This window comes from Suricata suricatta, chromosome 13 (genome assembly GCF_006229205.1).
Source record: "Suricata suricatta isolate VVHF042 chromosome 13, meerkat_22Aug2017_6uvM2_HiC, whole genome shotgun sequence".
Taxonomy (NCBI): Eukaryota; Metazoa; Chordata; class Mammalia; order Carnivora; family Herpestidae; genus Suricata; species Suricata suricatta.
This window is the reverse complement of record NC_043712.1, coordinates 4632481-4650056: the sequence shown is the minus strand read 5'-3', so window position 1 is coordinate 4650056 and position 17576 is coordinate 4632481. Positions and strand designations below refer to the sequence as shown.

Here is a 17576-nt window from a genome sequence, read left to right as displayed (position 1 = left end):
AACCCGTTTTCTCGTTTCTCTTTCTTGCCAGGGGCAGCACCCCCACCTAAAGAGCCAAACCAGCTCGACACGTTGTTCCCGTTTGGTGGGGGAGGCAAATCTTTTTATGAGACGGCTCCCGAAAGCTCGCCGCCCTCGGGAATGACCACGGCGACCACCGCCGGAGCCGCCGCTGCCGCCCCTCCAGCGGAGTCGGCGCCTTCGAGCAGCAGACCTGTGGCACCTTCTGGAATCACTCTTTCCACCACCTCTAGCAAGCTGGAAACGCCGCCGTCCAAGTTGGGAGAGTGTTTGTTCCCAGGCTCTCTGGCTGGAGAGACTCTGGGGAGTTTCTCAGGACTTCGGGTCGGCCAAGCAGATGGTTCTACCAAGCCAGCCACGAAGGCTCCGTCCGCAGGCCTGACCAGCGCACAGCCAACCAAGACTTCCACCGTCCCCTCGGGCTTCAGTTTTACCAGCCCTCCCGTGCTAGGGAAGCACGCGGAAACCCCCGTGACCTCCTCCGTGACCAGCACCACAGGGGCCCCACCGGCAGCTGCCACCAGCACGGGCTCTAGCAGTTCCTCGACTGGCATTTTCAGCACTCTGCCCCTAGCCAGTGCGGGATCCTCTGGGGTCGTCAGCTTCGGCGGGCTGTCCCTAAGTGGTAGCAAGACTGTTTTTTCCTTTGGAAACCAACCGACGAGCAGTTCGGCGCCCCCACCCGCCCCACCGCCCCCTACAACTGCCGCTTCCCTCCCTCCATTGTTCCCCATGGTGTCGTTTGGGAGCCTCCTGAGTTCAGCGTCTGCTCCCCCACTGCCCGTGTCCTCTGGTAAGAGCACAGAGGAGGCCCCGCCTTCAGCTCCGTCAGAGAAGCCAGACAACAGCGAGGCCTCGGCCTCCGCCACCTCGCTCCTGGGGCAGCCACAGTCAGCCCCGCTTCCCCAGGCTCCTTTGCAGACTTCTGACTCAGTTAAAAGAGAACCCGCTCTTGCCCAGCCCGCGGTCAGCAGCCCGGGCCCCGTAGCGTCCAGCGGTGGTCCCGCGGCACCTGCTTCGGAGGCCACTCCGACGGCCACCGCGGGCCCTGATGTCAAGACGGAGCCAGCCTCCCCTGCTTCCGCACTCTCGGCGCCCGGGCCGACTGCTCCCGCTGTGGCCATCCTCCCAGGCGCGGTCCCCGTGGCTGTTGAGACCCCAGGTCCCGCCACGACCTCCAGCTCCATTTCCAGTGCAGCCCCGAGCCCAGCCGCAGAGACGGCGGTGTTTGGGACAGCCACGTGTGGTGCCTCTGTGTTCGCACAGCCGCCCACCACCAGCTCCAGCTCTGCTTTCAGTCAGCTGTCTGGTCCTGCAGCCACCGCCCCGTCCGCTGCCCCCATGTTTGGGCAGGCGGCCACCAGCTCCGGGCCGGGCCTGTTCGGGCAGCAGGCGGGCAGCGCCACCAGCACAGCCGCCGCCGCCACGCCGCCCGCCAGCAGCTCTGGCTTCGGCAGTCCTGCCTTCGGTGCGGCGGCCCCCGGGGTGTTCGGACAGACGACGTTCGTGCAGGCGCCCGCCTTCGGGCAGCCGACGAGCAGCCCCGCCGGCGGCTTTTCTTTCAGCCAGCCCGGGTTCGGCTCGGTGCCCGCGTTCGGTCAGCCCGCGGCCTCCACGTCCGCGTCCACCAGCGCCAGCGTCTTCGGCGCCCCCGCCAGCACCAGCAGCTCCAGCTCCTTCTCGTTCGGACAATCCTCTGCCAACGCGGGCGGGGTGCTGTTCGGCCAGAGCAACCCTCCCGCGTTTGGGCAGAGTCCCAGCTTCGGGCAGGGAGGCTCCGTGTTTGGTGGCACCTCGGCCGCCACCACGACCACGTCGTCTTCCGGGTTCAGCTTTTGTCAAGCTTCAGGTAAGAGTTTATGGAAGACTGTTCTCTCGGTCACTCGAAACATTTGCAAACACAAAAACCCACATTTGCTTTTAAATTAAAAGAAAAGGGAAAACAAAAGACTCTATACTCCAGAAGGCCGCTTGGAGTGCTGGCGGCCTCGGGAACCTCCTTGGCCTCGTCACCGTCGCTGCCGTTTGGCTGCTCAGCGGACGCTCCCACTGGCCAGCCGAATGCCACTTTCTCGGAGAAGAACACAGGCATCTTTAGCTTAAGGCCCTGGCAAGTCATGAATGACTCATAGATACGAACACTGAAATTTGGAAGTTGCTTTAGAGGCTCTTCTGTCCAAAATGGTCAAGCCTCGAGGAGACCGAGCTGATGTCACGAGGTGCCGGTCGTGGGGCCAGAACCGGGCTCCGGAGTGCCTCTGCCTGGTTCCCTCCCTGCCCCCCCAGCGTGTCGTGTCCTGCCGCCTCTGCCACCTTCTTGCTCGCTGGAAGGGCCGAGGCTCACATTTGGGAAGTGGCTTTTTCAGATTTTCGGTGTAATTAAAAACCAAAACAAAACACATCTGTACATGTTACTATGTTTTTTAAGTTTATTTATTTATTTGAGAGGGAGAGGGCTCAAGCAGGGGAGGGGCAGAGAGACACGGAGAGCATCCCAAGAGGATCCCAAGGACTCCGCACCAACAGCACAGAGCCTTGATGTGGGGCTCAAGCTCACGAACCATGATGTTAGATCACCTGAGCTGAAACCAAGGGTCCGATGCTTAACCGACTGAGCCACCTGGGCACCTTTAAGTGTTACTACCTTTTTTTTTTTTTAATGTTTATTTGAGAGATGGAGCATGAGCAGGGGAGGGGCAGAGAGAGAAGGAGACACAGAATCCAAAGCCGGCTCCAGGCTCTGCACTGTCGGCAAGAGCCCGATGCGGGGCTCGAACTGATGAACCGTGAGATCATAACCTGAGCCAAAGTGGGACTCTTAACAGACTGAGCCCCCCAGGCGCCCCTAAATGTTACTACTTTTTAAAGTAAAATGTAACCCGCTGTTGGTGCCCGTTTCGGCTGCTTTTACTTCCACGACTTATCAACAGGATAATTTGGAAATATTTTTAAGTTTTACTTTGTGATAATTATCTTAGAAAAGGCATTTCATCAGCAGTTAGGCTATGGGCGCGGGGCAGGGGGGTGGGATAGGGGTTAATGATTCCTTGATGGGCAAGATTGTAAGTGCCCGTTCGTTCCCTTGGTGATAATTTATTTGCCGATGGCCTATAATGTATTAGGAAGGAAATTTAGTCCTTCCTTCCTTCCACAAATGTTGGTTAAGCTCCCACTGGGGTCAGCGACAAGCACGGGCTGCAGAAAGACCGTTCTGAGCTGCGCCTGCAGCCCTGTCCGGAGGCTGGCCTGAGTTCCGGGGAATGCGCTCGAGCAGTGTAGCCAGGGGGCAGGGGGAAGCCTGGGGAGGCTTACAGAGAAGGATATTGAGCATGCTCCCGGGCGCATCCTGTTCTCTGCAGTCTGAACTTGACAGTCCATCCTGCACAAGTATAATCAGACTGTTCAAACACACGTGAGAGCCTCTGAGGCAGTCCTCCTTCGTCTAGTAATGGTGTGGAAGGGTTCCTGAGCTCGCCTGAGCCCACCCCCCTAGCGAGTAGTGCCGGAGGATGGCCCCAGACTCCTGCCTTCCAGCCCCGTGTCTCGGGCTCTTTGGTTACAAACGTGCCGTCCCGCCTGGTTTTCCCAGGCCTCGTTCATCGCAGCCGCCTGGAAAAAAGAGAAAGTACCTCGAAAGAGTCTGGTGTTTGAGATCAGAGGCAATCAGGCAGTAAAAATGTGCATGACATTAAGTCAATCATTAGCTAGAAAGACTCCTTGCCCACAAGTAAGGGAAAGCTCCCCTGAGGGTACCCGTCCTGCGGTCCCTACTACCTGGGCTTTGACAGGAGGCAAGGCTTCAGTTGTCCGGGTTTTGGAGTTTGTAGCATGATAAATGTTAGCGATGACCACAGACAGGTCTTCATTACTCCCCTTTTTCTCCATTGCCGAGATAGGAAAACAGATCTTATTCTGCAGTCCATTTATCGGGTATCCGAGGACCCCCTGAATGCCATCTGAAAACAAAACACTTGATGTTGTAAAAGCCTCCTCCAAACTAAACTTGTTCTCTTCTTCTTTTCCAGGTTTTGGGTCCAGCAATACCGGTTCTTTGTTTGGCCAAGCAGCCAGTACGGGCGGGACAGTCTTCGGCCAGGTAAGCCGTTCATGCCGCCGCCTGCCAGGCCCATCCACGGTGTTCCCACAGTGTGTGACCGGTTCATGCTGCGTCCGCCAGCAGACAGCCTCACCTGTGCTCAGGCTCTGCCTTCTATAGCTCCCTTGGGGACACAGAAGTCAGCCTCTGATTTGAGAGAATCACTACAATTTTGACCCTTTTTTGACAGTCCTCTTGGAGAGCACTTTATAAGTACAGTGCATGATTTCTACCAATCTTCTACCTGTTCTGTTGGCCGGGGGTTGACGAACTACAGTTCACGGGCTAAAATCTGCTCCTTAGCCTTGTGTGTTTTGTTTGTTTTTAAGGTCCTTGAGCTAAGAATAGATTCTGTCTTCTTAAATGATTTTTTTGAGCAAAAAGAAGAATACTGAACAGAAATCACATATGGGCCCTCACCTAAACTGTATGTGCTCCTCTTGGTGACCCGAGTGGCTTCAGTGTGTATAGCTAGCGGGTATCTGTTTGTGCACAGGTTTCACGTGCTTTCACGGTTGGGCTCACGGGCTGGTTAGTGCCTCTCTGAGGGAGGTGCTGTTAGGTATCCCCGTCCACACACGGAGACAGCAGGGCCCAGAGGAAGGGAATTATCACTCACATCCCAGCTGCTTTCAGATCAGAGTAACTCACGAGGAGTCCTCCTACAGAAAGACACTCGGATGGGTCAGAGACCACTGTGGCTTTCCAAGTCCATTGATTAATGAAGCAGCGGGCATGTATGTATGTTGCTTCCACATCCTCAGGAGAGTGGGTGGGGCTCGTCATCATCCTTTTCCTTTGAAGACGGCTCTGCCCTCGTCCGTGATCTTTGGCACTTTTGAGCTGGTAATGGCAGATCAAGTCATTTAAACCACGTTCCTCACACAGACATGGCTAAACATGGTAGACGGAACATAAACACCATAGTTCTAAAAGCACCGGCCAGCGAACAAGGTGTTTTACAATGGGCACCCGTGGAAGTGACTGGAGCACAAGAGCCAGTTTTGCCATGAGGGCATTTATTAATCTGAGAAGATTGTAATTTCCCATTTTAATAGCCACAAAGAATGAAGGGACAGAGCTCACCGAGATGTGCACAAAGTGGGGAATATAAAGGGGACTCTCCTCCACAGCGAGCTAGGACCCCAGACTCCCCAGTCTCCACTGGTGAAGGTGGCCTGACAGCCCCTAGGATGGTGACGTCTGCAGATGCCCCCAAGAGCAGCACAGACCCAGGGTGAAGAAAAGTGACTTGAGTCCAGGCCTCGGACACTTTGTCAGGACATTGGTCCCCAGGCCTAAATTAGTCACAAAGGAAATGAGCTATGAGCAAGGGCCCAGACACACGTCAGACATAAATTTGTCAAGACGCCCAGACGACAGAACAGCTCTGTTTTGCATGTTCCGTAGAAATAAAAGGCAAAATTGAACATACTAGTAAAGAATAGGAGATAAAAATTGTCATACTGAATTGAAAAAGAACCACATAGAACTTAATAAAAAATGTAATTGAAATTCAAAATCAGCCGGAAATGTAAAATCTTTAGACCCAGCTGCAGAGAGCAATAATACATTAGAACAGGAATCAGCAAACTTTCTGTAAAGGGCTAGATAGTAAATATTTTAGACCTTGAGGGCCACCTGTGGCTTCCCTCACACCTACTCAGTGCTGCCCAAAAGCAGCCGTAGACAATAAATAAACGAATGAGCATGATTACATTTCCATTACGTTTTATTTACAAAAACAGGCAGCAGTTTGGATTTAGCCCACGGACTATATGGTTTGGTGACCCTCGAACTAAAGTGTAGGTCAGATTAAGTTATCTGGAATGCATCACGGAGAGCAAACCAGATGCAAAATATAGAAGAGAGCACAATCTCAAAAGAGAAAATTTAATATTTAATCAGAAGAGTGAGAGAAAGAGAAAGGATCTATGACAATATTAGGGAAAAAGACACATTTCCAAAACCAGTAGAAAATGGTTACCCACAGATTCAAAAGTCCAACAAATGCCAATGTGTAAAAGGAAACTGATTCCGAGACCCATCATACAAAGCTACAGAACTATAAAGATGCAATGTTAAAAACGCTCAGGACGAAAGACAGGTTACATTCAAAGGAGCAATAGTTGGACACACAGCCAACTTCTCAGCGGTGGCAGTGAAAGCCAGAGACAGTCTATCTACCTGGAATTTCTAGACTTTGAGAAAAATATCTTTAGAGTGAAAGGGAATCAAGACATTTTTCAGACAGGTAGTGAGAGAATTTATGCCTAGCAGACCTGAAGGAAATTCTAAAGGATATTCTTCAGACAGAAGGAAAATTTGACTTCACTAAAATTACCGCTCTCTTAATTTCAGAGTAAAACAAGCCATGAAATAGGAAAATTGCAGCCTATAAAACCGGCAGAGTAATTATATTCAGGATATACAAACAATACAAATCAAGAAGAAAAAAGACAGCTACACTCCCACCAAAATGGCTAGAATTGAAAGGGCTGACAGTCCCCAGAGCTGGTGAGTAGGTAGAGCCCTAGGAACTCCCACAGGCTGTAGGAGGGCGCATAAGTCCTATAACCACTTTGCAAAAGCTCCTGGTGCTGTCAAAGCCAGATACACAAAATTCCTCTTGCCCCAGCGTATCTACTTCTAGACATGTAACCAGCAGGAAGGACGGAGTCTTCGCTCACTAGAAGACACGGGTAAGAGTGTCCCCCGCAGTATATTCATAACAACTGAAAACAGGAAGCAACCTAAATGCATATCAGCTGAAGAATGGATGAATAAATGATGATATGTTTATACAGCGGAGTACTATACAGCAGTGAAATCGGACGTACTGCTCATCTACAGAACAGAAAGGCTAACTCCCACAGACTGGTGTTTAGTGAAACAAGCCGGACACGAGAGCACAGTCACCTAAAGAGGCAAATACAGGCGAGACTTTGCATGACACAAGTCAGAATAGTGGTTCCTCGTAGGGCATTAATCACGGGTACAGAGGAGCCTTCTGGAATACTGAATGTTTGCAATCTCGAAATGTGATAAACAGTTCCGCGTCAACGTTTCTTGAGCTCTCTACACATAAAACTGTGAACTTAATAGAAAAGAGGCAGAAGATTTTCTAAACAAGATGCTGTTGGTTGCACGCCCTTGTGAATACACTTGATGCCACTGAACGGTGCCCCTAAAGATGCTGGCGTCAGTAAGTGTTATTTGATCACAGTTTGTTTAGAGAAGGGAAAATAAGAAAATATAAAAAATTAAGGGTAGCCAAAGGACCAAGAAACAGACTCAACCTAATTAGTAATACAAATTAAAGCAGCAAAGAGATCTACACCTATATGACAGCAGAAATTAAAAGCTCAGTGATACCAAATGCCAGCAAACAGGCAGAGCAAAGGAAGTTTGCTGACACTCCTGGCCAGGTTGTGATTTGGCACAACCTCCTTGGAAAATAGTCTGCCTGCCGTGACTCCACAAATCACTCCCATGGGTGTTCTTTAGAGAAACTCACGAGCACAGACGCCAGGCCATGGGAGTGTTTGTACCAATATTGTTACAATAATCGAAAACTAGAAGCACCCAAATATTGATCAGTATTCCAGCGGATAGATGAGTCTGTACTATCCTGTGATGGAATCTTATCCAGCTATGAAAATGAATGACTTAGAGCCGCGTGGGGGCCCCACAGGCGTAACGTTGAGCTGAGAGGTCTGAAGCCGACTGCGGTAAACTCCGTCTTGGTCACCAGCCCCACTGCCCTGCCCGTGTTCTTCCTTCACAGAAGTTAGGTCTGTGATTGGAGGGGCCAAAATTTCAAATCAGTTTTGTTTTTGTTTTTTTTTTTTTTTCACACTGAAACAAAGGGCTTTCCGTGTTGCGCTCATTGCTGTCTCCTTAATTTGTAGGACTATGGCCAGCACTTTGTACACACTATAAAAATGTATGCATTGTCAGGTGATGGGAGTATCCTCAGGAAAATCTAAGAATAGAAGGTAGACTCTGGCCAGGATACAGGAGACCTCGCCTCCTGTCGGAGCACCAGGCGAAAGCCACATAGTGTCGAAATCACACTTATCCTGTAGGTATTCTAATTGTCTAGTGCTGCGTAACAAATGACCCCAAACCCCAGCCACATTCACGTATATCCAGTGGTCGCTTTGCTGTCAGTTCAGCACTTAACTGGAGCTCTCGGCTAGAATGTCAGCATGTGGCTTCTCTTTGTGGCCTGGGCCTCCTCACAGCGTGGTGGCTGGATTCCCAGGAGAAATTTCAAGAAAGGGAGCAGGCAGAAGCTATAACCTTTTATGACCTTGTCACAGGGCATCACTTGTGTGACATCCTGTGTTTCAAGGCAGTCCTAAGATCCCAGCCGGCTGTAAAGCGGGGGAATAGACTTCAGCTCTCGCTCTAGAAGAGCACATGAGTCTAGAAATACTGCCGTGACCATCTGTAGAGAACATACTCTGTCACAGTGGACCCAGAGTGGCAGAACGCCTTGTGGGACTGATTCCCAGAGAGAGGAGCCCGCCGTAGGTGAGCGTGGTGGCACAGCAGAGGCCGGGGCTTGTGTCAGCTCTGGGCTTGGGAAGGCGGAAGAGAGGCCTTGCCGAAGACTGAGGAAACGTACTGGCGAGGGAAGAAGCCAGGAGAAGTCACTGGCAACAATGGGGGCAAGCAAAACAAGTGACCAGTAAGCACGTGGAAAGATGAGCGGTAACATTGAACTTGAGGAAAATCAAAACCACAGCGTGAGTGCTGCTGCACACCCGTTCAGCGGCTGGTCCTTAAAAAACAAGAACCAAGAATTACAGGTGTTGACAGGGATGGGGAGAAATCGGAATCCTCATACGTGGCTGCTCAGAACATACACAGTGTCGTTGCTGTGGGAAACGGTGGATGACCCCTCGAAGAGCTGATGGCTGAGTTACCAGATGACCCGGCAGCCCCACCACCGGGCATCCACCCAGAGGGACTGAAAGCAGGAAGTCAGACGCTTGGTCACCAGTGTCCACAGCAGGGTCACTCACAACAACGAGAAGGAGGGGAGCACTCGGGGTCCGTCAGCAGATGCTGGATAAACAGAATACAGTCTAGACACATACAGTGGAATATTCTTCAGCCTTCCAGAAGGATGAAGTTCCGAGTCATACCACACGTGGATGAACCTTGAATACATTATGCTAAATAAAATAAGCCAGAAATAAAAGGACGCTATTGTATGATTCCGCTTGCATGCAGTATTTAGAGCAGGTCAATGCACAGAGCAGAGAAGGAGATCAGAGACCACCGGCGGCCCTTAGCGGGAGGGAGTGCGAGGTACTGCTTCGCGGTTGAGAATTTTGGTCGAGGTGTGGCAGACCTCTTGGGAATAGACCGTGGTGATGGCTGCACAACATGGCGAATATAATTAGTGCCACCGAATTGTATTCCTTAAGTGGTTAAAATGACAAGATGATATTTTGCCACAATTTAGAAAACTTGATAATGTAATACACCCAAAACCATTGGATTTTATACTTGAAAATCAGTGAGTTTTTATCATGTATGGATTATATCCCAACAAAAATGTTTTACAAAAACAAAACCCAGATCGGGGCCTAACAGACTTGCAAGTACAACAGTCATTTGTTCAGTATAAAAATCTTCCCTGTCTACCGACCCCCCCACCTTTGCCAAGAGAAAGGAAGTAAAGGCAGGACCAGAAAGCAGACAGAACTCACACGGTCGTGCGGTCTCCTGTCGCCCAGAACTGCTGACTCCAAAGGCTAACGCTGCACCGCAGCTGCCTCCCGGCGCCAGGCTCAACCTCCAGACAAATCACCTAAACCCTAAGCAAACCCAGAGCTGAGTGTGTCCTTCAGTCTTTGACTCATTTCCCAGTCATCTCAACACATGAGAAATGTGAATAATTGCATAGTCACTTTAGGATACGGATGAAAGAGAGGACTCTCGTGCTCTAGGAAGAACATTAGTGTTCCAGCCCTCATGCCACTGTTCTTCTGCAGGCAAAGTCCTGGATACCAAAAACAAGACATATGGAGGTGTTTTACATATGTGTTACATGTACGGCATATGAAGCAGCAAAAACAAAGGGTGTGTCCACGGTCCTGTTTTTCCAAACAACCAGAAACAACCTGTAAGACGGTCCAGGTCCTAAAACTAGCAGGCTGAGACTCCAAAAGTAACTGTTGTGCTCAAGGATTTACAGGAAGAGGAAAGAATGGTTGAAACAGGAATCTCAGCAGAGAATTGGCAATTAGGAGAGTAAATAGAAACTCTTGACCAGTATCTGAAGTTTAAATCTAGCTTCGGAAATAAAATAGGGTTAGACAGGCAAAGCAGCAGAGTGAATACTTGTGAACTTGAATACGTGTTCGTAGAAATTACCTAAAATGAAGCTCAGAGTGGGGGCACTTGGCTGGCGCAGTCAGTAGAGCATGCGACACTTGATCTCAGGGTAGTAAGTTCAAGCCCCAGGTTGGGCGTGGAGCCTACTTAAAATAAATATATAAATAAATAAACAAATTATTTTTTTAAGACCCTCTCAGAGAGACTGAAAAAAAACTCCGACAGAACATTCATGACCTGTGCAACAGTATCAGGCTGTCCATTATATGTGTGATCAGAATCCTTGAAGAGAGGAGACAGAATGGAGTAGAACAAAAATATTTGAAGAAAAATGGCCAAACTTTTCAAAATGGATTGAAAAACCGGGACCTAGAAATCAAAAAAACTCTGTGAACCCTGAACAGAATAAATACTAGAAAACCATACCAGGATACATCATAGATCAGCTTCTGGATCTACAAATACAAAACGAAAAATCGAAAGCAGCTAAAAAGACTCAGGACATAGAGGGAAACAATGTATGGTTATGAAGAGAGGTTAAATATGACAGCCAGAGCAAAAATGTGGAAAGAAGGTCTTTGCTACCTTTGAATAGACCAGTGGTTCTCAAGTGGTATCAATTCTGCCTTCACCCCCATGGGGGGTGTCACAGTTACATTGTCTGGAGACTTGTTTGGTCCTCATGAGTAGGCGATGCTCTCAGCACCTAGGAGATAGAACCCAGGGATGCTACTAAACATGCTTCAGCCCTCTAAAACAGAACTACCCAGCCCTAAATGTCAGCAATGCCGCTGATACGAAACCGTTATTAGAGAAACAAAGATTGCATAGAACACAAAAAGCACTAACCATAAGAGAAGAAAATTTTAAAACTAGACTCCCATCAGAATTACAAAGCAATGCTCATGAAAAGACTTTGTTATAAAATGAAAAGATAGAGCATAGACTGGGAGGGAAATATTTATAATACACGTAACAAAAAATGGCTTCTGTCCAGGATATACAAAGAAAGCAATATACTGGAACAAATACTTTACAAAAGAGGATGTACGAATGGCCAATAAGCATGTGAAAACTTGACCACCATTGTTAGTCATCAGAGAAATGCGAACTGGAAACACAGTATGACACTGCTCCAGCGCCAGAATGACTAAAATTTAAGGGCTAACAAAAACAACGTGGAAAAGATCTAGAGCAAATAGATCTCTTAATGCATTGCTGGTGGGAGTGTAAAATGGAAATTTGGAAAAATGGTAGGCAATTTGTCAATAAGTTAAATATACATTAATTTTATGGCTTAGCAATTCCAGTCCTAGATATTTACCCAAAAGAGCTGAAAATATCGGTCCACAAAAAGACTTCTAAGAATGCTATAGCAGTTTTGTTTATGACATCCAACACCTGGGGACAGTCCAGATGTTTCGTAGGAGAATAGTAAACAAGCAGCGTACTCTGACAATGGAGTACTGCCCAGCAGTAGAGGAAGGAACCAGCAATGCATGCAACAATGTGGCTGGGTCTCAAAAAGCATATGTGGATTGTAGCCAGGTCAGTCAGGCAAGAAAATGAAATCAAAGGCATCTAGACTGGAAAGGAAGAAATAAAACTGTTATCTGCAGATAACATGATCAGGCCTATAGAAAATCCTAAGGAATCCGCTAAACCACTATTAGAACTGACGAATGGGTACACAGCTGGAGGATACAAGATCAGTATATTAAAAAAAAAAACTCTAAAAACCCTATTATATTTCTACACATTTGCAATGAACCATTGAAATAGATGTAAGAAAATTCCATTTTCAGCAACATCAGAAAGAGTATATAATACTTAGGAATAAATTTAGCAGAAGTGCAAAACACGTTCTGAATACTATAAAACATTGTTTAAAGAAATTAACCATCTGTATAAATGGAAGGACAGCCCATGTCCATGGGCTGGAAGATCACACTTGATGGACAGAACCTTTGTTAAAATGGTTTAATTTCAGATGGCTTTGAGTACTACAAAGAGAATAAAGCAGGGTGACGTGATAGTAATCAGGGAAAAGGATTTAGGTTACATAGTCAGGAAATGCCTTTCTGAAGGAGTCTCGTCAGTGTCTCTTTCTCCGTTTTACATTGGTTTCTTAGAATCAGGGTCAAATCCAGTCCACACACTGGGGCTGCGTGATAGGTCTCTATAGAGATCAGGAAATGTCTCTATCTCTAGGTGACCCCTCCATGTTTCTGACTCTGTGTTGTTTCTCATCATTCAGTTTTTGAATGAAGCAGGTCAGTTGTTGTGTAGAACTTCCTGTGATCTAGTCGCTGACTGCATTGCCGTGTCATAGCTCCCGAGTTAACTTGGTCCCCTGTCTTTTGTTATTTCCTGTGAAGTGGGGGTTGGGTCTGGAAGCCTCCGGAGATTCAGGTTTGAGTTTTTTCTTTTTTCTTTTTGGTGACATTACAAGGTTGGATATAGTAACTAACTCCCTTATACTAGAAAAACCAGTGGTTAAAATGATGAGATGTCTAGGATTTGCTTCATACTAATGAAAGGTGAGGGGAGTAAATGAGGTATAGATAAAACTCAGATGGATTGCCTGGGTGGTTCAGTCGGTTAAGTGTCCGACTTCGGCTCAGGTCATGGTCTTGTGGTTCATGATTGCAAGCCCCAAATCGAGCTTTGCAGTGTGGAGCCTGTTAGGGATTCTCTCTCTGTCCCTCCCTCACTGTGCGCACATGCTCTCTCTCTCTCTCTCTCTCAAAATAAATAAGCTTAAAAAAAAAAGACTCAGCTGGCTGTGAGTTCATTGAAACTGGGTGATAAACACACTATAGGAGCATTGTACTCCTCTGTCTACTTTTTTTTTTTAAGTTTACTTATTTATTTTGAGAGAGAGAGAGAGAGAGAGAGAGAGAGAGAATCCCAAGCAGGCTCCGCACTGTCAGTGCAGGGCTCAAACGCATGGACCATGAGACCATGACCTGAGCCAAAGTCAGACACTTAACCTGACTGCGCCCCCCAGCACCCCCGTCTCCTTTTTGTACACTTTCAAGATTTTCCATAATTTAGATTTTAAAAACTATTGTATCTTACTGCAGTTTAAATGAGTGGCGCTCTCTCTAATAAGCCGTCTACAAGGATGCAATAGCTATCAATTTGCAGCCACTTCTGAGGTTCCCTTCTATTCATTTCTACAGATAGCCATTACCTTTCAAGTCATAGTTTTACCATGTAGGTTGAACCATCCAAAATTGCCATTTTTTTGGTACAGCAAAAATATCCATACATTGGCAGCTCTTTCAGGCTGATGCGTGGCAGTCAGCTAAGAATGTCTGGCCTTCTCTCCACGCTGCGTCCGTTTGCCGCCGTGTTCTTCGTGTCTTACAAGACCTGGCTACTGGTTCTCAGAGCCTGTGCTTTTATGATTGGATTAGACTCCAGGTTTTAAAAAGCTACTACTCATCTTTAAATGATTGTAGTAAACTGTTACTGTTGTTTGAAAGAGGTTTGGGGAGGGGGGAGAGAAGGAGGGACAAGTGCGATGAGTACGTCACCCTCAAGTAAAAACTAGCCTGTCGTGTTCAAATTCGAGAGAGCACTGTAACTGGACCGTGTTGGCGGGGGTGGGGGCGTATGATGGAGGATGATGTTGGAGGTGGAAAGGGCCAGATCACATAGGGTCTCGTAGAATTTTTTTTTATGTTTTTTATTTATTTTTGAGAGACAGAGAGAGACAGTGGGAGCAGGGGAGGGGCAGAGAGAGAGGGAGACACAGAATGTGAAGCAGGCTCCAGGCTCTGAGCTGTCAGCACAGAGCCCAATGTGGGGCCCGAACCCATGAACTGCGAGATCATGACCTGAGCCGAAGTCAGACACTCAACTGACTAAGCCACCCAGCGCCCCTTGGGTCTTGTAGCATTTTTAAATAGGAGTTTAATGATCTGCCTGCGCCTGGAAAATGTTACTGTAGATGCTGCGTGGGCGCGGATTGTAGCGGAAGCAGGACTTCGGCCAGGTCGTGTAGTCCAGGCAAGGAGTCAGGGCGAGGTGCTTCGGATCAGGGTGGTGGCCGTGCAGCTGCAGGGATGCCCTGGAGGTGTGACTTTGTGAGGATGCATAGTTACGGGTGAAGTATTTACAAGACCAGTGCTCTAACCCCTGAGCTATGGAGCCCAGTCCTGTGTGAAGTATTTAGAAAAGTACCCAGGACATAGAATGTGCTCGATCATCCGTCTGTTACCATCGTTGTGAAAATACTAAAAAGCAGTTGTTTTCTGAACAGGTAATGATTTTTCAGGCACTATTCTAAAGTGCATCACATTTCTTAGCACAATTCACTCACCGTTTTGTGTGTGTGTTTTGTAATGTTTATTTATTTTGAGGTGTGCAGGAGTAGGGGAGGAGCAGGGGGGGGGTAGAGAGAATCCCAAGCAGGCCCCACGCTGTCAGCACAGAGCCCGCCGCGGGGCTCAAACTCATGAATCGTGAGATCATGACCTGAGCCAGCATCTAGAGTAGGATGCCCGACCGCCGGAGCCACCCGGCACCCCAACTCACCGCTCTGAGTCAGGTAGTTCCTTATCCCCATTTCCAGAAGACAGCCTCCCGCCCCGCTCCGCCTGCCTTCGAAGGGCGCTCCTCCAAGGTTCCTGTGCAGGGACCCGTTTCTAAAAGTCTTTCTCACTGCCAGCCAAGAAGACTTCACCCTTAACTAATATTAATGGTCCTTCAAATCTAGCACGGGTCTTTCCCAAAGAACCAGTTTCCAGACAGAAATAAAGTGCGGGGCTCCCGAGACAGCTTTGAGGCAGCACGCGCCCTAAGTTAGCAGCATCCTGTGAGCAGAAGATTTGCAGACTTGGACAGAATTCAGCTATGGTCATCATTTCAACAATGGAGCTAATTTAAGCTTATTTCTGCAGTATGGGAAAGTCATTATGAAATAAAAGTGCACAAATTGGGAGAAAAGACACTGTAAATCCCTTCTCATCAGTTGCTGATGAGTTCAGCCAAATACTAGAGGAATCAAAATGGAAGTGCTGTTCAAAATCGCCTCGAAATGTTTTTGAACTTCCCCATCTGGGGGGACTCTGGAGGGGCTGGGTTTCCCGCCCCTGGCGTCGTGTCACACAGAGACGCGGGCTGCAGCACAGGTAAACATTCTGAGTTCCCTCCGACCATAAATCGTGTTTTCTGAGAGCTGTGAACACGGAATAGCTCGAGGACTTGTGACTTGTAGGAAGTCCCTGTCCAGGGTCCAGCTCCTTTTGTGGCTGTCACAGCATCCGTCCCACAACTAATCAGACTGCTCTTGGCTTTTCCACTTGTCCCCGCTGTGAGCGCCTTCTTTCCGCGGATGTGGCCTGCCGTCTGACAATGACCTCTCATCCTATCTCGCTTCCTGCCCCTTTTGTTTTTCAGCAGCCCTCTTCCAGTGGGAGCGTGTTCGGGTCTGGAAACAGTGGAAGAGGCGGGGGTTTCTTCAGTGGCCTTGGAGGGAAACCCAGCCTGGACGCAGCCAACAAAAACCCATTCAGCTCGGCCAGCGGGGGCTTTGGATCCAGCGCCTCCCCAAGTAAGTTGAGACTGCCGTCCCGCGCCCTTGGCCCCAGAACGCCATTGTCATCCTGGCGGTGCTCTCAGAGCTTTGGTGACAAGCGGAGGAAGGAGGGAGGAGGTCCGGAAGGCCCCTAGATGGACCAAAGCAGTGCGATCTGTTTTTATTTTCGTTTTTTATTTTTGAGGTTTTTAACGGGATGTCCTATATGGTTGTGAAAAGACATCGGAGCTGCGGGGTGAGGATCTGTGCGCCGAGCCCCTCCCGCCTTCCCTCCCAAGGCCCAGATCGCTCTGTTGCTTAGGGTTGAAGGGACTTGAAGTGAATGCAGGCGGACAGGCATGAGCGCAGCTGAGCGCCCTGCGTGTGCTCGGAGAAGGAGCTTCTGGGGGTTCGTTATGTAGCACCTCCAAATACAGCTACCACAGAGAAACGACCTCCAAGACTCGAAGCCTTCGGTACTTCACATCTCTTACATTTTTGTCTTATTTTCCAATGGGGCTGTATCTTTCTGCTGGCACTTTTTTCCTCCAGCTAATTTTTCAAATTCTTTGTTGCTCTGTCTATTCATGGTTGGAAGTGAAAGAAATTTGGGGTTTTTTAATCTTAAAAGAAGAAGTCCTGCTGACGGCGGAGGCTGAAGAAGGGAACGTGGGACCTGTCACCCTCGCCTTCTCTCCCTCGCTGAGCACGCCACGCACGCAGCGTCTCGTCCGCGGCACTCTCCGCGACCTTCCTGGCCTGGGAGCTAGTGGTTCACACACGGGGCAGATACTTCCTTCGGGTGCAGGCTCCTGCAGCTAAAAGCAAAATTCTCTCTCCTGAGTCTCCAGATTCACAGTTCAGCTGTTTTGACATCACTTTCCATGTAGTAATAATATATAAGGAACGATGACAGTCAAGAGACACAAACCTCTTAACTTGTGAAATGATATTGTCAGAAACCTTTGTCCCGTAGCTCTCCGTCCGCCAGGATGAGTTTCGAATCCTAGGGTGAAGGGTTCCTAGATGTTGAGTCTAGCAGTTTTCGAAAACTTTGTGTCTGCAGGTGAACTTCCAAGCAGAATCCCGATGCGTGAAACAGGGAGAAACTTGGAAGCCGGGTCAGGAGCCAGAGAGAGGCCTGGGTGGCTTCCGTCTTGTCCCCGCCCTCGACTGCAGGGCTCCGCAGCACACACTTTGAAAACAGGATCCTTCACCCGCTCCACTTTCCAGTGAGGAAACGGGCCCCAAATGGTTAGGCGATCTTTTTTTAAGTCACCAGGCCAGAAAGTGGCAGATCTAGGACTCTGCTAGACCACGTGGAGCATACAAGACGGCGTCTGGGCCAGAAGAGTCCCTTGACTAACGTGGGTTTAGTCCCTTGACTAAAATGTGGGCTTTGCCCACAGGTCAGTTACTGTCTGTGATACTGTGTTACTAACCCGCTTTGTGAGACTTAGGTGTGTCATATCCTCGTAAAAACCCCTCTCCTCCTGGCCGACTCATTTCTCATGTCATGGCTCTTACCTGTCAGAGAACTTGCCCCTGAGAGCCAGCTCCGTGCGTCTCTCTTCACCT

General features: G+C 48.7%; 1 protein-coding gene across 1 annotated transcript in view; it reads left to right on the top strand.

The window, feature by feature from the left end:
- Positions 1-17576, top strand: part of NUP214 (nucleoporin 214) — a 91745-nt gene that overhangs the window by 59738 nt on the left and 14431 nt on the right. The window contains exons 29-31 of the mRNA XM_029921055.1: positions 32-1870; positions 4047-4117; positions 15881-16034. Coding sequence (XP_029776915.1) covers positions 32-1870; positions 4047-4117; positions 15881-16034 — 2064 coding nt within the window. The remainder of the gene's footprint in view (positions 1-31; positions 1871-4046; positions 4118-15880; positions 16035-17576) is intronic.